The sequence below is a fragment of the Poromitra crassiceps genome (genome assembly GCF_964638095.1).
Source record: "Poromitra crassiceps genome assembly, chromosome: 16".
In the NCBI taxonomy this organism is placed as follows: domain Eukaryota; kingdom Metazoa; phylum Chordata; class Actinopteri; order Beryciformes; family Melamphaidae; genus Poromitra; species Poromitra crassiceps.
This window is the reverse complement of record NC_139645.1, coordinates 32,180,810-32,198,309: the sequence shown is the minus strand read 5'-3', so window position 1 is coordinate 32,198,309 and position 17,500 is coordinate 32,180,810. Positions and strand designations below refer to the sequence as shown.

General features: G+C 45.4%; 1 protein-coding gene across 1 annotated transcript in view; it reads left to right on the top strand.

Moving 5' to 3' along the window:
• Positions 1–17,500, top strand: part of LOC310791593 (intermembrane lipid transfer protein VPS13C-like) — a gene marked incomplete at its 5' end in the record, with an annotated part of 96,708 nt that overhangs the window by 49,982 nt on the left and 29,226 nt on the right. The window contains 7 exons of the mRNA XM_083653260.1: positions 255–644; positions 4,123–4,227; positions 5,171–5,341; positions 5,535–5,660; positions 7,141–7,274; positions 8,582–8,708; positions 8,971–9,206. Of these exons, the coding sequence (XP_083509386.1) occupies positions 255–644; positions 4,123–4,227; positions 5,171–5,341; positions 5,535–5,660; positions 7,141–7,274; positions 8,582–8,708; positions 8,971–9,206 (1,289 nt within the window). The remainder of the gene's footprint in view (positions 1–254; positions 645–4,122; positions 4,228–5,170; positions 5,342–5,534; positions 5,661–7,140; positions 7,275–8,581; positions 8,709–8,970; positions 9,207–17,500) is intronic.

Here is a 17,500-nt window from a genome sequence, read left to right as displayed (position 1 = left end):
TTCTCACTTATTATTTACTATAATAATATGCTACCTGGAGAATGCCACACTTAAGTCCCTGGAGGGTTTTCAGGGGATTCTCCTTCACATTCAATGATGATTATATTGTATTTTTTGTAATTGATTGTATATGTATAAATAACAACAACAACAACAACAACTTGCCTCTCTGGACTTCCGTAGTGAGTTAATTGAAACTATTCTAATTGACTCTGATGTGTAAATCTAAGGTGTTTTTATAATCCCCTCCCCAGGGTTCAGCAGAGTTCTACGAGCTGCAGGAGGGCAGCTCCTCTGACATCCTGAACGCTCGTATCTCTGGAGAGATGATGGAGCTGGTGCTGGCTCAGTACCAGGGCCGTGACTGGCACGGCCACGTGCGCGTGGACCCGGACCTGCCCGAGTTCTTCCCCGTCTCCTTCACCTGCGACTCGGACCCCCGGCTGACGGCCGACGTGAGCGTGCACGTGACGAGAGCGCACGGCCGCCTGCTGCTGTCGGCCTTCAGCCCGTACTGGATCATCAACAAGACGTCGCGCGTGCTGCAGTACCGCGCCGACGAGCTGTCCGTCAAACACCCCGCAGACTACCGAGATGTGGTGCTCTTCTCCTTCAGGAAGAAGGCCCTGTTCAGCAAGAGCAAGGTAGGCCTGTTAGCACGACCCAGGTGGAAGTCAAAATGCAGACACTTGTTGGTGGTTGAACAAACCCAAAGGATTTATTAACAAAATGTGGTGCGGGCTGTCAGGCAGGAAATCAGGATTCCTGGGAAGCAAGAAAAAAAACAAGATCAGTACTGGACTCCAAAAAACACAGATGAAAGTCAATAGGAAAATACTTGGAACAGGTTAGGATAATGACACAATACCAATCATAAGTCATTTCAAGGATCTGACACAGCTTGAAGGGAGACCGGCATACAGGTGCATCTAAAAAAAAATATATATAATGGAAACGTTTGTTTTTTTCATGATTTAATTCAAAAAGTTAAACTTTCATATATTCTAGATTCATTACTTTTAATTTGGATGATTACAGCTTAACTCATGAAAATCAAAAAATTACACTCAACAGGTTGAAGTGATGTCTCGTCATAGACGCTGGGTTAGCTGGCTCAGCCTGGCTGTGGACGTGGTCAGGGTGGGGTAAATCCCCCGTTCTATCCATTCAGCAAAGCTGTTAGCCCGGCCCAGGCAGACACGATCAGGGATTTAACCACCGCAGTAAACGCACATCTGAGCAGATGTCTTGTGTTCTGCTCTAGAACCCCCAAACCTGTAGTGTAGAGCCGCAGCACCTTCCTTTGGTGAGTCAGCCCATTGAGATATATCGGCGGTTTTACCCCACTCGCACGCCAGCCGTTTAACATTTTGTGGGCGTTCCCACACATGCCGACTGTCTCTATACTTGGTCGGGGCTCCTTTTGCAGGAATGACTGCATCAATGCGGCATGGCGTGACGTGTTTAGCAGCAATGGCAGGCAGGAGCAATTATGTTCAAGGAAAATCAAAAACAGAAGAAAAAGCACACACAAAAAAATGTGTTAACACATTCACTGCCAACAGTTTTTTTTTACTGTAGGTAGCTTCTGCCAAGTTTTTTTTTTGAGGATTCTGGCTCATCTTTCAAGAGCCGAGGATTATTTTCTGCTAGGATTTTGTGAACACAAAATATCTCAAAAGAACTAATAGAATGTGTGCTTTCTCTGTCTAAAAGAGTTAGTTTGTAGAGTTAGTAGTTATGTAGGCATTAGCAGTTGAATACAGCATGGTTTCAGCGTCTGAAAATGAAAGGTGAGAAAAATGCCTTTTTGTGAAATTCGATAGAACAGTCACTTTAACCATTTATTTTTGGCATCAAAGACATCTAAACAATTTGTTCTGAACAGTATTTTCCTCCATAACAGCACCCGCACCCCCCTCTCCTTCAAACTCCTCCCTCCGTGGGCGTTCTCCTCCTCCCTCCTTGGCTCTGCAGCAGGTGTGTCACAAGCGAGTTTCTGCTGCCTGTCTGCTGCCTGGCGGCCCCTCGTCGGGCGAGCCTGGATGGGGCTCGCTCGTTTCTTGGGGTTTCGGTTGAGAGCTTTGATGAAGCTTTTGCGATTCTGGGCTTTATGCTGCGTGTTTCAAAGTGTGTTGCACCCAGTCTATTTTTGGAACCCCCCACCGTTGTGCGCCACCGTTGTGCGCCAGCGCGAAAGCGTTTTCGCCAAACCATTCTACAGTATGAGAATGGTTTCCTCACGCTTTTCCCTGCAGTTTTGGCTCGCTTTCTCTAGTCTGGAGAGCACTGTCGCCACTTAGTGGGTCGGTGGAATGGGTTGTACACGTTCGGTGGCTCCCATATTTTTTAGAGCTGTGCATCTTCACTGATCTCACGATTCGATACGATTCGATTATACAAGTCTACGATTCGATTCGATTCGATTATACGATGCATCTTAAATCGATGCGTCACTTTTTCCGCAATACATGATTTATTTTTTCTCGCTTTCTTTTTTCTCACTGTGTGGCTACTTTTAAAATAAAAGTGCATTTGGAATTGCATTGTATTATGATCCATAATTAAAATAAACAACTGCATGTACTTACATTCTATTTTATTTGATTATAAAAAATAAAAAAAAATTAAATAATCGATTTTTAATATTTGTTTATCGATTCAGAATCGTCCTATTAACACGTTCACTGCCAACAACGAGTTGAGTCGTCAAACACAATCCAGCTGTTTACTGCCAACGACGAGTTGAGTCGTCAAAAAATATATATATTTTTTTTTGACGGTGCTACGTGGATCAATGCCCCCCGCGTCTCCTATGGAGATATTGGAAGTATTGAATGTGTATAATCTATTTTACCGACCAGCTAGGTGGCGACGGTGCCCTCCCGACAGAGAGAAAGTCAACCAAAAGCAGCCGCCTCCCGCGGCTGCTTCCTCCATTCTCAAGGAAATGGCTTGCCGATTTTACAGTCATCAGTCACCAGACTCGCCGCTCTCGGGCCGCGCCAGCAGCAGCACACGGGGGATTGCAAATTTGCATAATCGGGGCTCTCAAACCCAAGAGACGAGTGAGCCCTATCCACACTCGCTGCCAGGGAGGGAGGCTGCTCAAACTCGCTGCCAGGGAGGGAGGCTGCTCAAACTCGCTGCCAGGGAGGGAGGCTGTGAACTCGCAGCAGCAGCAGCAGAGCACTCGCTTGTGACAAACGCAGGCTGAAAGCCACTAGACACGCCCACGGAGGGAGGAGTTGAAGGAGAGGGCGTTCGGAACTATATTGTTTGGATGATTGATCTCTCACTGATGCCAAAAATAAATGGTTAAAGTGACTGTTCTGCCTGTTTGATTGAATTTCACAAAACTGCGATTATCTCAGCTTTCACTCTCAGACAGCTGAAACCATGCTGTACTCAACGGCTAATATCTACATAACTACTAACTCTACAAACTAACTCTTTTAGACAGAGAAAGCACACATTCTATTAGTACTTTTGTGAACTTTGTGTTCACAAACTCCAAGCAGAAAAGAATCCTCGGCTCTTTTAAAATGAGCCAGAATCCTCAAAAAACGGCCTGGCAGAAGCTACCTACAGCAAAAAAAAACGGCTGGCAGTCAATGTGTTAAGCATCGCGATGCATCTCTGAATCGATTATTTTCGGCAGCTCTAATATTTTTATAGGAGACCTAGGGGGCTTCGATCCACGTCCCACCGTCAATTTTTTTTTTTTTTTTTTTGACGAGTTGACTCGTCATTGGCAGTCAACCGTTGGTTTCTGCTTGACGAGTTGACTCGTCAACGACAATGAACGTGTTAATAGCAGTATATTATTTTTTATCTTTTATTATAAAAACAATATATGCACTCATATAAACGTATAAATACCTGTAAACATGCAATCAACCAAACTTAAAACAAAACCATCAAAGACAAACCAAACGGAAACTAGATTACTGTATGCAAATAAACCAGAGAAACCAAACCACTGTATCCTTGAAATTAAAAGAAAAAACAAGGAAACCGCTGTGTGCTAACAGCTGTGTGCTAACAGTGTGTTAACAGCTGTGTGCTAACAGCTGTGTGCTAACAGTGTGTTAACATTGTGTCTCTCCTCCTCTGGTGCAGCTGCAGCTGTGCGTCTCCACCTCCTCCTGGTCAGACGGCTTCTCTCTGGACACGGTGGGCAGTTACGGCTGTGTGCGCTGTCCCTCCACCACCATGGACTACCTGGTAACATCTCATACAGTTCCTCCTCTCAGGGTGCTGTCTGTCTGTCTGTTTGTCTGTCTGTCTGTCTGTCTGTCTCTCTCTCTGTCTGTCTGTCTGTCTGTCTGTCTGTCTGTCTCTCTGTCTGTCTGTCTGTCTGTCGACAGACAGTGTGTTAATGTCTGTGTCATGAGCAGTATGAGGCAGACCGTTGGGCAAACTGGTCTGTTATTCCCAAACTGAACTGGTAGCAAGACCAAATGGGAATATACAAATTATAGGAACACAAGAATTCCCCCCATCTGTGTATTTTTGTTGTTGGACATACTTTAGTCAATCTAAATGTCAATATATTTGAACTTTTTAAGATTATGCTTAAAAAGTTAACTTTTGTCACCTGTTCTTAAAGCATAAGATCGCCCACAAATAATGATCTATTATCTACTCATCCCCATGCTGATGGAAGGACAGTGAAGGACACGGTTTTTAGTCGCAGCATCCTCTGACCTAAACCATTTAAGTTGATGGTGACCAACTTACAAATTTCAAAAAAGGGCTCCATATACTCCTCACTTTGGCTTAATCCAAGTCTCCACAAGCCTTGAGATGCCAAGTTGATTTGAAAATATGTAATTTACACCATGTTGTTAGCTGAAATCTTCATTGTAGCAGCCTGCTACCCCCCCCCCCCCCCCCCCCCCCCCCCCCCCCCCCCCAGGGTGTAAATCACATCTGTTCAAGTCAACTTAAACCCGCCCTTTCATCAGCATGGGTGTAAGTAGGCAATGACTTGATCTTCATTTTTGGGTGAACTTATCCTTTAAGTCATAAACACAGGAGAGAAAACTATTTAGATCAGACTTCTGTGTGTGCGTGTGTGTGTGTGTGTGTGTGTGTGTGTGTGTGTGTGTGTGTGTGTGTGTGTCTGCGTGTGCAAACGTGCGTGTGCGTGCGTGTGTGTGTGCAGGTGGGGGTGAGTATCCAGATGAGCAGCTTTAACCTGACCCGTATCGTGACCCTGAGTCCGTTCTTCACGCTGGTCAACAAGTCCTCATACGAGCTGGAGGTGGGCGAGCTGCAGGAGGGAGATGGAGATCACGCCTCCGCCACCAGGTGGCACTACATCGCCTCCACTGAGGTCAGTGAGCCGGACGCTGCCTTTACTTCTCCGCTAGTGATGCGCGCGGCCTCCCCAGAACCCGCTGCGTCCTGCGGGTTGGCCCGCCCTGCAGGCGGTCTGAGTCCGAAAATGAGGAAAATTGTTGTCAGTTGTTGTCTTGTGTGTTGCAGTGTGTTTCCACCGGTCAGTTGTTGTCTGTTGTGTGTTTCAGTGTCTGCCTCTGTGGCCGGAGAGCGTGGGGGGCCGCCTCTGTGTTCGAGTCGTCGGGTCTGAATCTTCCTCCAAGTCCTTCTTCTTCAACAAGCAGGACAACGGCACCCTACTGGGCATGGACCAGGTCAGTCTGCAGTAGAGGTCTTCACGGGTCCAAAATCACGGACCCGGACCCTAATGGACCTGGGGAATTTGTGCCCGAACCTGTAATGGACCCGTCTATTATTAGAAATCTGAGACCCGGCCCCGTTCAGATCCGAGACATACCGAGGCAGAGACTAGTGGTGTCGAGGTCAAAGTTGCTTGTTAACTGCTACAAGTTGTATATCAAATGAAACTTTGTGCATCTTTATTAACTAACGTTATAGCATTCTCCCCTGGTTGATGCTGCCTAACGCTAGTTAGATAGTACAGTGGCAGTCTCACTCTCTATGCTACCGCCATTCCTTCGCCCAAAAACACACACAACAGCGCTAGAAACAATCACATACATGTTGTGACTTGTGTACTCACCATGCGATCATCGAATAATAATCCAAAAGTACGGGAAACAGTCATCTTCAATTAAATCCATAGCGAGAGGAACCAGCAAGAGGGTTACCTCTCTGCAACGAAAATCACTTCCTCGTTTGCCTGAGGCGCATGTGTGCGCATGTGGTGGTCACATGCGCCTCATGTAAACGAGGAAGTCATTTTCATTGCAGATGGGAACGCTCTTTGCCAGTTATTTTCTCTATGGATTTACTTGCAGTTTGTGACAACAAGCCTCACGTGTGCTGTTTTGATGCGTTTCTCTCGTGATCAGCGCTGATCGCCGGGTCCACTCGGGTCTTATTGGACCCCGCATTTCACTGTCAGAACCCCGAGACCCGTGACAATCGCTACCGGAACCGACCCAGACCCGGAGGCACTTCTTTTGAATGGACCCAGACCCGGCTGGGTCGGAACCTCGGGTATTCGGGGGGTCGGGCATACCCGAAGACCTCTAGTCTGCAGTGGTTACATGCACTGCTCATCAATCTTTGCACACTGGAATACGTTCATCTCCGAAGCCCGTAGGAATGCATGGAGCATGGGTGTGGAGCTACTTGTCTCATCGTTTTGCCAGGGAAAGTGAAGGGAATGTTTTCTAATACATAATTAGATCAATCACCTAAACGCTATAAAACATTTCAAACATTTCATTGCAGGATGATGATGTTTTCTTTGGTGTGTCACCGCAAACACAATCACACAATCACACACACACACACACACACACACACACACACACACACACACACACACACACACACACACACACACACACAAATATCATCAACAGGGAAAAGGTGAAAAGAAAATATTTATTTTCCATCGTAAAATATAAAAAACACACCAAAAATAAAACACACCAAATAAAAAACAAAAATTAACCCAACTAAGCTGTTTTAGTTTATACAAAAATATAATATAATATAATATAATATAATATAATATAATATAATATAATATAATATAATATATTATAATATAATATAATATAATATAATATAATATATTGTGCACATTTGATTTTGGGGCTTAAAAAAATAACAAATATCTGTCTCTCTCTCTTCTCACAGTATGGAGGGATCATCGTGGACGTGAACATCTCAGATCACTCCACTGTTATCGGCTTCACTGACTACTATGAAGGAGCGGCTCCGGCTCTCATCGTCAACCACACGCCCTGGGTCACAGTCTGCTACAGACAGAGGTCAGTAACCACACACCCTGGGTCACAGTCTGCTACAGACAGAGGTCAGTAACCACAGGCCCTGGGTCACAGTCTGCTACAGACAGAGGTCAGTAACAACACGCCCTGGGTCACAGTCTGCTACAGACAGAGGTCAGTAACCACAGGCCCTGGGTCACAGTCTGCTACAGACAGAGGTCAGTAACCACACGCCCTGGGTCACAGTCTGCTACAGACAGAGGTCAGTAACCACACGCCCTGGGTCACAGTCTGCTACAGACAGAGGTCAGTAACCAGACGCCCTGGGTCACAGTCTGCTACAGACAGAGGTCAGTAACCACACGCCCTGGGTCACAGTCTGCTACAGACAGAGGTCAGTAACAACAGGCCCTGGGTCACAGTCTGCTACAGACAGAGGTCAGTAACCACACGCCCTGGGTCACAGTCTGCTACAGACAGAGGTCAGTAACAACACACCCTGGGTCACAGTCTGCTACAGACAGAGGTCAGTAACCACACGCCCTGGGTCACAGTCTGCTACAGACAGAGGTCAGTAACCACACGCCCTGGGTCACAGTCTGCTACAGACAGAGGTCAGTAACCACACGCCCTGGGTCACAGTCTGCTACAGACAGAGGTCAGTAACCACACACCCTGGGTCACCCTCTGCTACAGACGGGTCAATAACCACACGTCCTGGGTCACAGTCTGCTACAGACAGGTCAGTAACCATGGCAGTAAGAATGGCTGCCTCCGTGGCTCTCCAGCTCGAGCAGTAACATCAACGTTCATTGAGTTTAAACAGCCATAAGTGCAGTTATTGCAGAAATAGACTCAATAACAACAATTAAACAAGAGCAGGAGTTGCACCAGCGAGGTTTCTCAGCCGAAAATATGTTTTCGCCGTTGTTCTGAGTGGATTTGGATTTGACTGGATCTGATGCTGATTGGCTGAAGGACTGGCTACTTCCACCCACTGAAGTCACTGTGCACAGCGCTGAGTCCAGACGGATCCACAGAACCAAACAGTTCATGGATCTGGATGGTTTTAACCAGGCTAGTGTTAGAATACTGTTTCCACACTGTCGTCTATATATATCTCTATATTTATCTTTCTCTATATGAATGTGTCTGTCTGTCTGTGTGTCTGTCTCTCTATCTGTCTGTCTGTCTGTGTGTCTGTCTCTCTGTCTGTGTGTCTGTCTGTGTGTCTGTCTGTCTGTCTGTCTGTCTGTCTCTCTGTCTGTCTGTCTGTCTCTCTGTCTATCTGTATGTCTCTCTATCTGTCTGTCTGTCTCTCTATCTGTCTGTGTGTCTGTGTCTCTCAGTGGTTCCTCTGTGACTCGTCAGTTGAAGCCAGGAGAGGCTCAGAGGTTTTCTTGGGAGAATCCGGCCGGCGTTCGGACCCTCAGCTGGAGCTGCAGTGAACATTCTGGACAGCTGGACCTGGTCAAGGTAAGAGACACTTACATACGTATTACATATGTATGTATGATTTTGAATGTCACTGCATTATGTGACAAAGTAATTTCCTGCAAAGAATCAATAAAATATCTAATCTGTCTGTCTGTGTGTGTGTGTGTGTGTGTGTGTGTGTGTCTGTCTGTCTGTCTGTCTGTCTGTCTGTGTGTCTGTCTGTCTGTCTGTGTGTCTGTGTGTCTGTCTGTCTGTCTGTCTGTCTGTCTGTCTGTGTGTCTGTGTCTCTGTGTCTGTGCAGGATGAGTGTGGTCAGTTTGAGTATGACAGCCTGTCTCAGGTGCACTGGGTGTCCTTCCTGGATGGGCGTCAGCGGGTGCTGCTGTTCACGGAGGATGTTGCCGTGGTGACGAAGGCGCGGCAGGCGGAGGAGCTGGAGCAGTTCCAGCAGGAAGTCAACGTGTCGCTGCAGAACCTCGGCCTGTCGCTCATCAACAACACCAACCGCCAAGAGATCGCCTACGTCGGCATCACCAGGTACGCACACCACACACACACACACACACACACACACACACACACACACACACACACACACACACACACACACACACACACACACACATAGACACAGGGAGCAGGGGCGGGGTCAAGAGCAACCATGGAAAATCTTCAGGGGGATCGTGATCTACAAAGCCCTGAGATGCAAGAGAGGAAAATAATTTGGCGATCCATTTTCTAAGTCTGATCTAAATAGTTTTCTCTCCTGTGTTTATGACTTGGTGAATGTTACAAAAGGGGTCTTAAAGTCGAGCTGAACCCAAGAATGACTTTTCTTTTCTTTTAGTTCAAATACCTGGGTATGCAGTGCACCTATTTAATAATGTATGCAAAACAAATCACAACAATCTAATTTCTTTAGTTTTTCACACTTTTTCACGTCAAAAGTTCGTTTTTCAAGATTTCATTGATAACAGTAATTTACAGTTTGCTGACATCACCCAGTACTATCAAATTTCTACCCCATTTCAACCAATCATATCACGACATGCAGCTGTCAATCAAATCTTCATTTCTGGATAATTTTCTCTTCCAAATGAAGTCGAAAATGGCACCTAGTGCCTGTCATTTGGCAGAATTCCTATCCCATAAACTAACTACTAACTTGGCCAATTGTTAGAAACATGGATAAAAAACAAAAACTATAATCTCTAAGAATGCAAAGAAATGTAACTGGCTCGTTAAAACGCGCATTCCAGGGATATCGTATCGTTACAGCAGCAATAATGGCGCGCGCATCCAAGAGCTTGGTTGTCAGGGGTCGCACTTCGGAGATTCCAGGCCAACGTGCTGCACTCTCCGCTCGGCAACACGAAGGCAGCTGAGCTCCACTCCTCCCGTCACCAGGCTCTTCCCGAGGGGAGCGCCACAACACACTGAATCGCACTCGATTTGGAGGCGATTATGTGTGGTCTGCAAAAACCTTCACATGGAGGGAATTTGAAATTTTCATTTTTTGACATCTTCATAAATTAGAAACTCTCCCCTATAGAGTATATAACTTATTGAATGACTGCAATAGCTCTCAGATCAAAAGTTATTAGTATTTTAATGTTATGTGTCTAAAAGTAAAATGTGAGAAAGGCTTTAAACATTCCACATTTTATTTTCTAGAGTGGCATTCCACCAAAACAATACTTCTCCCTTTGTTTTATGAAAATAATTATTCACTGTGATGTGCTATGGAGATGAAAGTAACCAAATCACTGAAAATACATGAAAAACAAATTTTCAACCGTCTTTTGCTCATTGCCAACAAGGTGCAGCAGCAACATGTTTCTGCAGACCACCACACATATGATTGACCATGATTAGAATTTAAGAACAAGGAAAGAAAGAATCATCAAAAAATCAAGTTTATTTACAGGAAATAGCCACCTCCCACTTAGAAAATGTCACAGCATTTGTAACAAATGTAACAATGGCTGTTAACATACATAGAAAGAAAGCCAACGTCTTGAAGAATGTCATGCTGTAAAAAAATGAAAATCTGAAAAAACGAATGTATCAATATTATGTACAATATTTACATACTCAAGTAGAAAAACAAAAAAACTTTTTCAAGTAATATCTTAGCATCACATTGAATGTAAAGCTTGTTTTTCGGGGTGCCTCCGGCTCCTATTCACTTCTGCACAATTACAGTATAATGGAAGGTGTTTGCACATCACACACCTTGTCATGTTCACACACATCCAACTTGCTTATTATAGCAAGTGCATTATAGCAGCTACGCCTTAAAACATGGGTCAAGACATCTGGACAACACATCTCACTGGCTTCCCCCTCATGTTCGTTGTTGTCTGGTCTGACATCTGACGTGTGTAAACAGTAGGGATGGGCGCGAGTACTCGGGTACTCGAGCACTCGTTCATAACGTCAGTATTCGAGTAACGTTTCTGCTGTTCGGGTACTCGCCCCACTCCCCACCCCTTTAAAAATGGTAGAAGATCTACGCACGCATCGTCATGTGGATCTGGCAGCAACCAGCAGCAACTGCACGGCCGGTCTCGCTGTGTTTCCCTCCCATTCAACGAACACGCCTGGGTTTCTTGTGACTAAACTCTATCAGGCGTCAAGTCAGCCAGAATGTACCAAGTACGTCATCCGCTTTGTTGCTTTCAAAATAAAATGCTTATTTGTAACCTTATTTATTTTGAGTAATGCGTTACAGCCACAGTTTCACGCCATATAACATCACAACGAGTATTTTGATACAAGGATGCTGCTTCATTCATTGAAATACTTTTTCTCCTCCAACGTGCATCAATAAGCTATTTACTTTTGTTTAAGTAACATTATTTTGAAAGTTTTAACCGGAAGTTTTCCAGCTCTTCCCGAAAATGTTGGCTGGAGATATTCTCCCGAATGAGAAGCACGCTTCTTCATAGCGCACGCCCGATAAAACTAATTCAAAACGTTGCACTAGTTTACTGACTACACTGTCGTTTCCCATAACGTTAGTCACAAGAAATGTGGAGAAAGAATCACTTTTTGGGAGACAATCGCATCATGGTGATCACTATTCAGCAACAATGGACATGTATTGGAAATCAAATGCCTTCGCTTGTTTCACAACTTGTCTGCTCCAAAGCGCTAATCCAACCATCGGAGATACTGTCTAAAGGTAGGCTTTGGATGTTAGCTTAGCGTCACCTAATATCACAGTCAGTCCCTCTCCTGACAAAAATGCTCCAGGTAGCGCTTTTTCCATTAAAAAATGCAAACGTTATGTGTGAACAGCCCGATACACAGCAGATTACCCCTGCTCAGTCATTACCATAGTAATCACACAGCCCCCCCCCCCGCGCGAGTACTCGAGCACTCGTTCAAAATAGAAGGAGAGTACTCGACTATTTAAATTGCTTAAAATGCCCATCCCTAGTAAACAGTCTACATGTTTGTTGTTGTCTGGTCTGACGTCTGACGTGTGTAAACAGCCTACATGTTTGTTGTTGTCTGGTCTGACATCTGACGTGTGTAAACAAGCTACATGTTCGTTGTTGTCTGGTCTGACATCTGACGTGTGTAAACAGCCTACATGTTCGTTGTTGTCTGGTCTGACATCTGACGTGTGTAAACAGTCTACATGTTCGTTGTTGTCTGGTCTGACATCTGACGTGTGTAAACAGTCTACATGTTCGTTGTTGTCTGGTCTGACATCTGACGTGTGTAAACAGCCTACATGTTCGTTGTTGTCTGGTCTGACATCTGACGTGTGTAAACAGCCTACATGTTTGTTGTTGTCTGGTCTGACATCTGACGTGTGTAAACAGCCTACATGTTTGTTGTTGTCTGGTCTGACATCTGACGTGTGTAAACAGCCTACATGTTTGTTGTTGTCTGGTCTGACATCTGACGTGTGTAAACTACAAAATGGACATAATAGCATCCCGGATAGCTTGGTGAGACGGTTGATGTTCACCATAGTAAGCAACACTGTGAGGAGCAGGGAGGTCTGGATGCTCAGTGTTCCACTCTGGTAAGAAGTGCTCCTTATGGATCTCACAGATGTTGTGTAGAATACAACAGGCGACCACAACATCCGACACAAAGGAGGTAGAAATGTCATTTCGCTTGGCCAGGCACCTCCAGCGACCTTTGAGACGTCCGAATGCACTTTCTACCACCGTCATCGCCGAGCCCAGCTTGAAGTTGAAGGCTTTCTGCTGCTCAGCGAGTAGGTGGTCGCGTGTGAAGCCCGTCATCAGCCACTTCCTGATGGGGTACGCTGTGTCTCCCATTAGATGCACAGGGACTTCCACTCCGTTAACAGTGATGGATTTCTGTGGAGAGAGCAACGCAGATGTATAAGTACGTGTAGCAGTAAACACAAGTTAGTTTTGTCAGAAAGGTGTCAGGTGTGTCAGCTCTGTTAAATACATGTAGCAGTACACACACAGTTAGTTTTGTCAGAAAGGTGTCAGGTGTGTCAGCTCTGTTAAATACGTGTAGCAGTACACAGTTAGTTTTCTCAGAAAGGTGTCAGGTGTGTCAGCTCTGTTAAATACATGTAGCAGTACACACACAGTTAGTTTTGTCAGAAAGGTGTCAGGTGTGTCAGCTCTGTTAAATACGTGTAGCAGTAAACACACAGTTTTGTCAGAAAGGTGTAAGGTGTGTCAGCTCTGTTAAATACGTGTAGCAGTAAACACACAGTTTTGTCAGAAAGGTGTAAGGTGTGTCAGCTCTGTTAAATACGTGTAGCAGTACACACACAGTTAGTTTTCTCAGAAAGGTGTCAGGTGTGTCAGCTCTGTTAAATACATGTAGCAGTACACACACAGTTAGTTTTCTCAGAAAGGTGTCAGGTGTGTCAGCTCTGTTAAATACGTGTAGCAGTACACACACAGTTAGTTTTCTCAGAAAGGTGTCAGGTGTGTCAGCTCTGTTAAATACGTGTAGCAGTACACACACAGTTAGTTTTCTCAGAAAGGTGTCAGGTGTGTCAGCTCTGTTAAATACGTGTAGCAGTACACACACAGTTAGTTTTGTCAGAAAGGTGTCAGGTGTGTCAGCTCTGTTAAATACGTGTAGCAGTACACACACAGTTAGTTTTCTCAGAAAGGTGTCAGGTGTGTCAGCTCTGTTAAATACATGTAGCAGTACACACACAGTTAGTTTTGTCAGAAAGGTGTCAGGTGTGTCAGCTCTGTTAAATACGTGTAGCAGTACACACACAGTTAGTTTTCTCAGAAAGGTGTCAGGTGTGTCAGCTCTGTTAAATACGTGTAGCAGTACACACACAGTTAGTTTTCTCAGAAAGGTGTCAGGTGTGTCAGCTCTGTTAAATACGTGTAGCAGTAAACACACAGTTAGTTTTGTCAGAAAAGTGTCAGGTGTGTCAGCTCTGTTAAATACGTGTAGCAGTACACACACAGTTTTGTCAGAAAGTTTGTCAGAAAGGTGTCAGGTGTGTCAGCTCTGTTAAATACATGTAGCAGTACACACACAGTTTTGTCAGAAAGTTTGTCAGAAAGGTGTCAGGTGTGTCAGCTCTGTTAAATACGTGTAGCAGTACACACACAGTTTTGTCAGAAAGTTTGTCAGAAAGGTGTAAGGTGTGTCAGCTCTGTACAGATATATGCCACAGTATCACTGTGATTGCACCCTGTATGATTATTACATGTGAAAAGTGACGACAAGATGACCTGAGGCTCAAAACGTTGTCTTAGTCTTAAGAAGTAAAGCATTATTTGGAGCATAAGTGTGTGCAGGTTCCATGATTACATGTGACACGAGAGAGAGAGACCCGGGTCAGCTGGGTGAAGGACTAAGCATTGATGGCACACGTTCTACCAGGTGATGTCCAACATGTGAAATTACATTACGACATTTGGCAGACGCTTTTATCCAAAGCGACTTACAATAACACATTTTTGTCAGCAATAGAGCAATTAACTATGCAACACAATCTATGACAACTACAACTTCGGAAGGAATAGTGGTAAAGTTTAAGTTCGTTTTTTTTTTTTTTTAGAGAGAGAGAGAGAGAAAGAAGTTAGTTTTAAGAATGGAATAAATTGATTGATCTACAGATATGACTGTAAAATGGAGTACATATGTATTTACCTCACGTGGGAAGAGGTACCCGTCTTGCTCCTCTGCCTTCCTGTAGATGGGCGAGTTGGAAAACACCTCAGCAGCATGAGAGCGACCAGGCCAACCTACAAACACATGTGTGAAGCTGGAGAGACAAAAAGACAAGACATGTACAGATCATTCATCACAATCAGAAACTAGCTTGGTGTAGTTTGTGCACAAGTTATATAAGATACACAGACAACACAATACGTACAAATACATTTACAACTTAATACAAGATATAAACAGAGTATTAAAGTGACAAAGTACAAAGTTAGCTAGGCCAACTTGTTGATTTTTGTTTTAGCACAAATGCCCTGCTCCTTACCAGCATCTGTGGTCAACAACAGCTTGTAGGACAATGGAGTGCCACCCATTCTGATTGTAGTAGGCCGGTGCGTCGACATTGGGGGTGGGGATGGGAATGTGTGTGCCGCCGATGGCACCGGCACACTGTGGGTACCCCTGGCCCCGGCTGGCAAATGCGTCCACCGTCTCCTGAAGACGAGCGCCACTGGGCAGGTCAACAAAGCGCTTATAGAGCAGCGTCTTCAGCGCTCTGGTAACCTGGCGTACCAACACGCACACCGTGGCGACACCGACGCCAAAGATACAACTATGGAGCGGTATTCACACGGGGTAGCGTACCACCACAACGCCACGGCGAGTCGCAGCCGAGGCTCCAGAGGCTGCCGCCAGTTTGTCGTCCTGCGCGTCAGGTGTGGCCCGACGAGTTCCGAGATGAAGCCGAAGGTGTCCCGCGACATACGGAAATGACTCCGCCACTCGTCGTCGTTGAAATTGTTGAGGACGTTGGACCAGAACACGGGCCCGTGTGGTCTCTCTCTCCTCCACATGCGTCTCTCCGAGATCAGTCCGCACTGTGCGAGGAGAAGCAAACGTCTCCGCCTGCGGCTCCTGAGCCTGGCGCGCCTCGCCTCCTCGAAGCGCTCCCGGCTCCTCTTCAGGTCCTCCTCGAACCTCGCCTCGATCTGCTCCCACGAATCCGCCATTGTTCCCATCATGTGGAAGAGGAGCGTCAGCAACTTCGCTCGCATTTGCAGAACATGAACGGCTACCAAAAGCACAGCAGCCATGTCCGGCGGCGACTCCGGCGCCATGTTGTTGTTGTTGTTTTGGGAAGCGGCGCGTTTGTTACACGTCACACTAGACGTCCACGCTGTTGTCTTTTTAACGTCGGTTCACGGCACGCCTCCTTTCCTTCTGGTTTGTTGTGTACAAAAAGGACAGAGAGCTCCTAATGGCGGAGCTTCTTCACACCAGTATCGCGTGTTCTCAGTGCAAAAAGGGCTCCTCTTTCTCTCTGTGTTGGAGAGACCGCATGTTCTCCCTCCATGCAGCAGCCTGCTGCATGAATACTGACTGTGTGTGTGTGTGTGTGTGTGGGAGGAGGGGAGTTGGGGAATTTGAGTCATGTGATCAAAGGGGGAGGAGGAGGAAGTGTGAATTGGATCCTTTGAGGGCTGCGATGATGGAAAAAAGGCATGACCCACCCCTCTCTGCCTCTGATTGGCCTAGCGTCAAATGTTCATCCAATCACATTCGCTTACCTATCCTGCATCTCTTTCTACTAACCTCGCGTCACCAGGCTCTTCTCGGCGAGAAAGAGCCTGGCTCCCGCCCACAATTGATTTTGTCACCCTACTGGTTCCGACCTAGAGCCCGCCCTAGACCGGATGGCAGCGTTTCTAGCTCGTCAACTTTCACGTTAACTTGACAATTTGACCCAAGTATCAGAACGGCAAACAACAAAACAAAAGATGGACGTACCGAACGAAGTTTTTGAAGAAGTTCTTTTAGAAACATTGCGGATTTACAATCTCACATCTTTTAAGCCAATACAGAAGCTTTGCATCAGACAATTAATCGAGGGAAGAGACGTTCTCGCATGTCTACCAACTGGTTTTGGGAAAAGCTTAGTATTCCAAACCTGGCCGACGGTGTGTCGAGCCATATTGCATGAACGTTTTGTTTTATGTAACGCTAGCTTTGTTTTGATCAGGCTCTAGTTTAGGTAACATCACCGCGTCAAGCTAACGGCAACAAATACGTTGTTAGGCGCATTGCCATCCGGTGTTAATTCTGGTTCCCGGGTTTACGCCCCCATGACAAAAAGCGGGGTGGAAGGTGCCCAGACTACTTTCTACAGTCTGTTCTGAGACATCAATGGGTGAGACTCAGTGGATCAGACAGACAGCAGTTTTGCTTGCTAGCCTGAATGAAAGACGCCATGTGTGTTTATGTTTTAATATACCGGTAGTCTGGCCCTGTGGTTTATAACGCTGCTGCTACTCTTGCCAGTGCACGTATGTAGCCTATAGGGAAATCTAAAAAAAAAGATAAAAGACTCATGAGAATGATCAAGGCTGATATAAGAACAGGGTCACTGCATTACATTGAACTTTAATTCAGCTCATTGTAACACAAGTGACATGTATTTGAATTGAAATATAAATCAGAAGAAACAAGGTGATGACATTTAGAATGAAAATAAATAATACACATTCAAGTAGGCTATTGATCTCACACATAACCTTTTGATTCTATGCTGCCATCTGCCATCTCATGCTTGTTGATTTAATGGTTGTTTTGCACCTGCTGCTCACTTTATGAACAACTAATGCTTAGTGACTGAATGAAATATATTGGCGAGAGCAGCCGAGTGC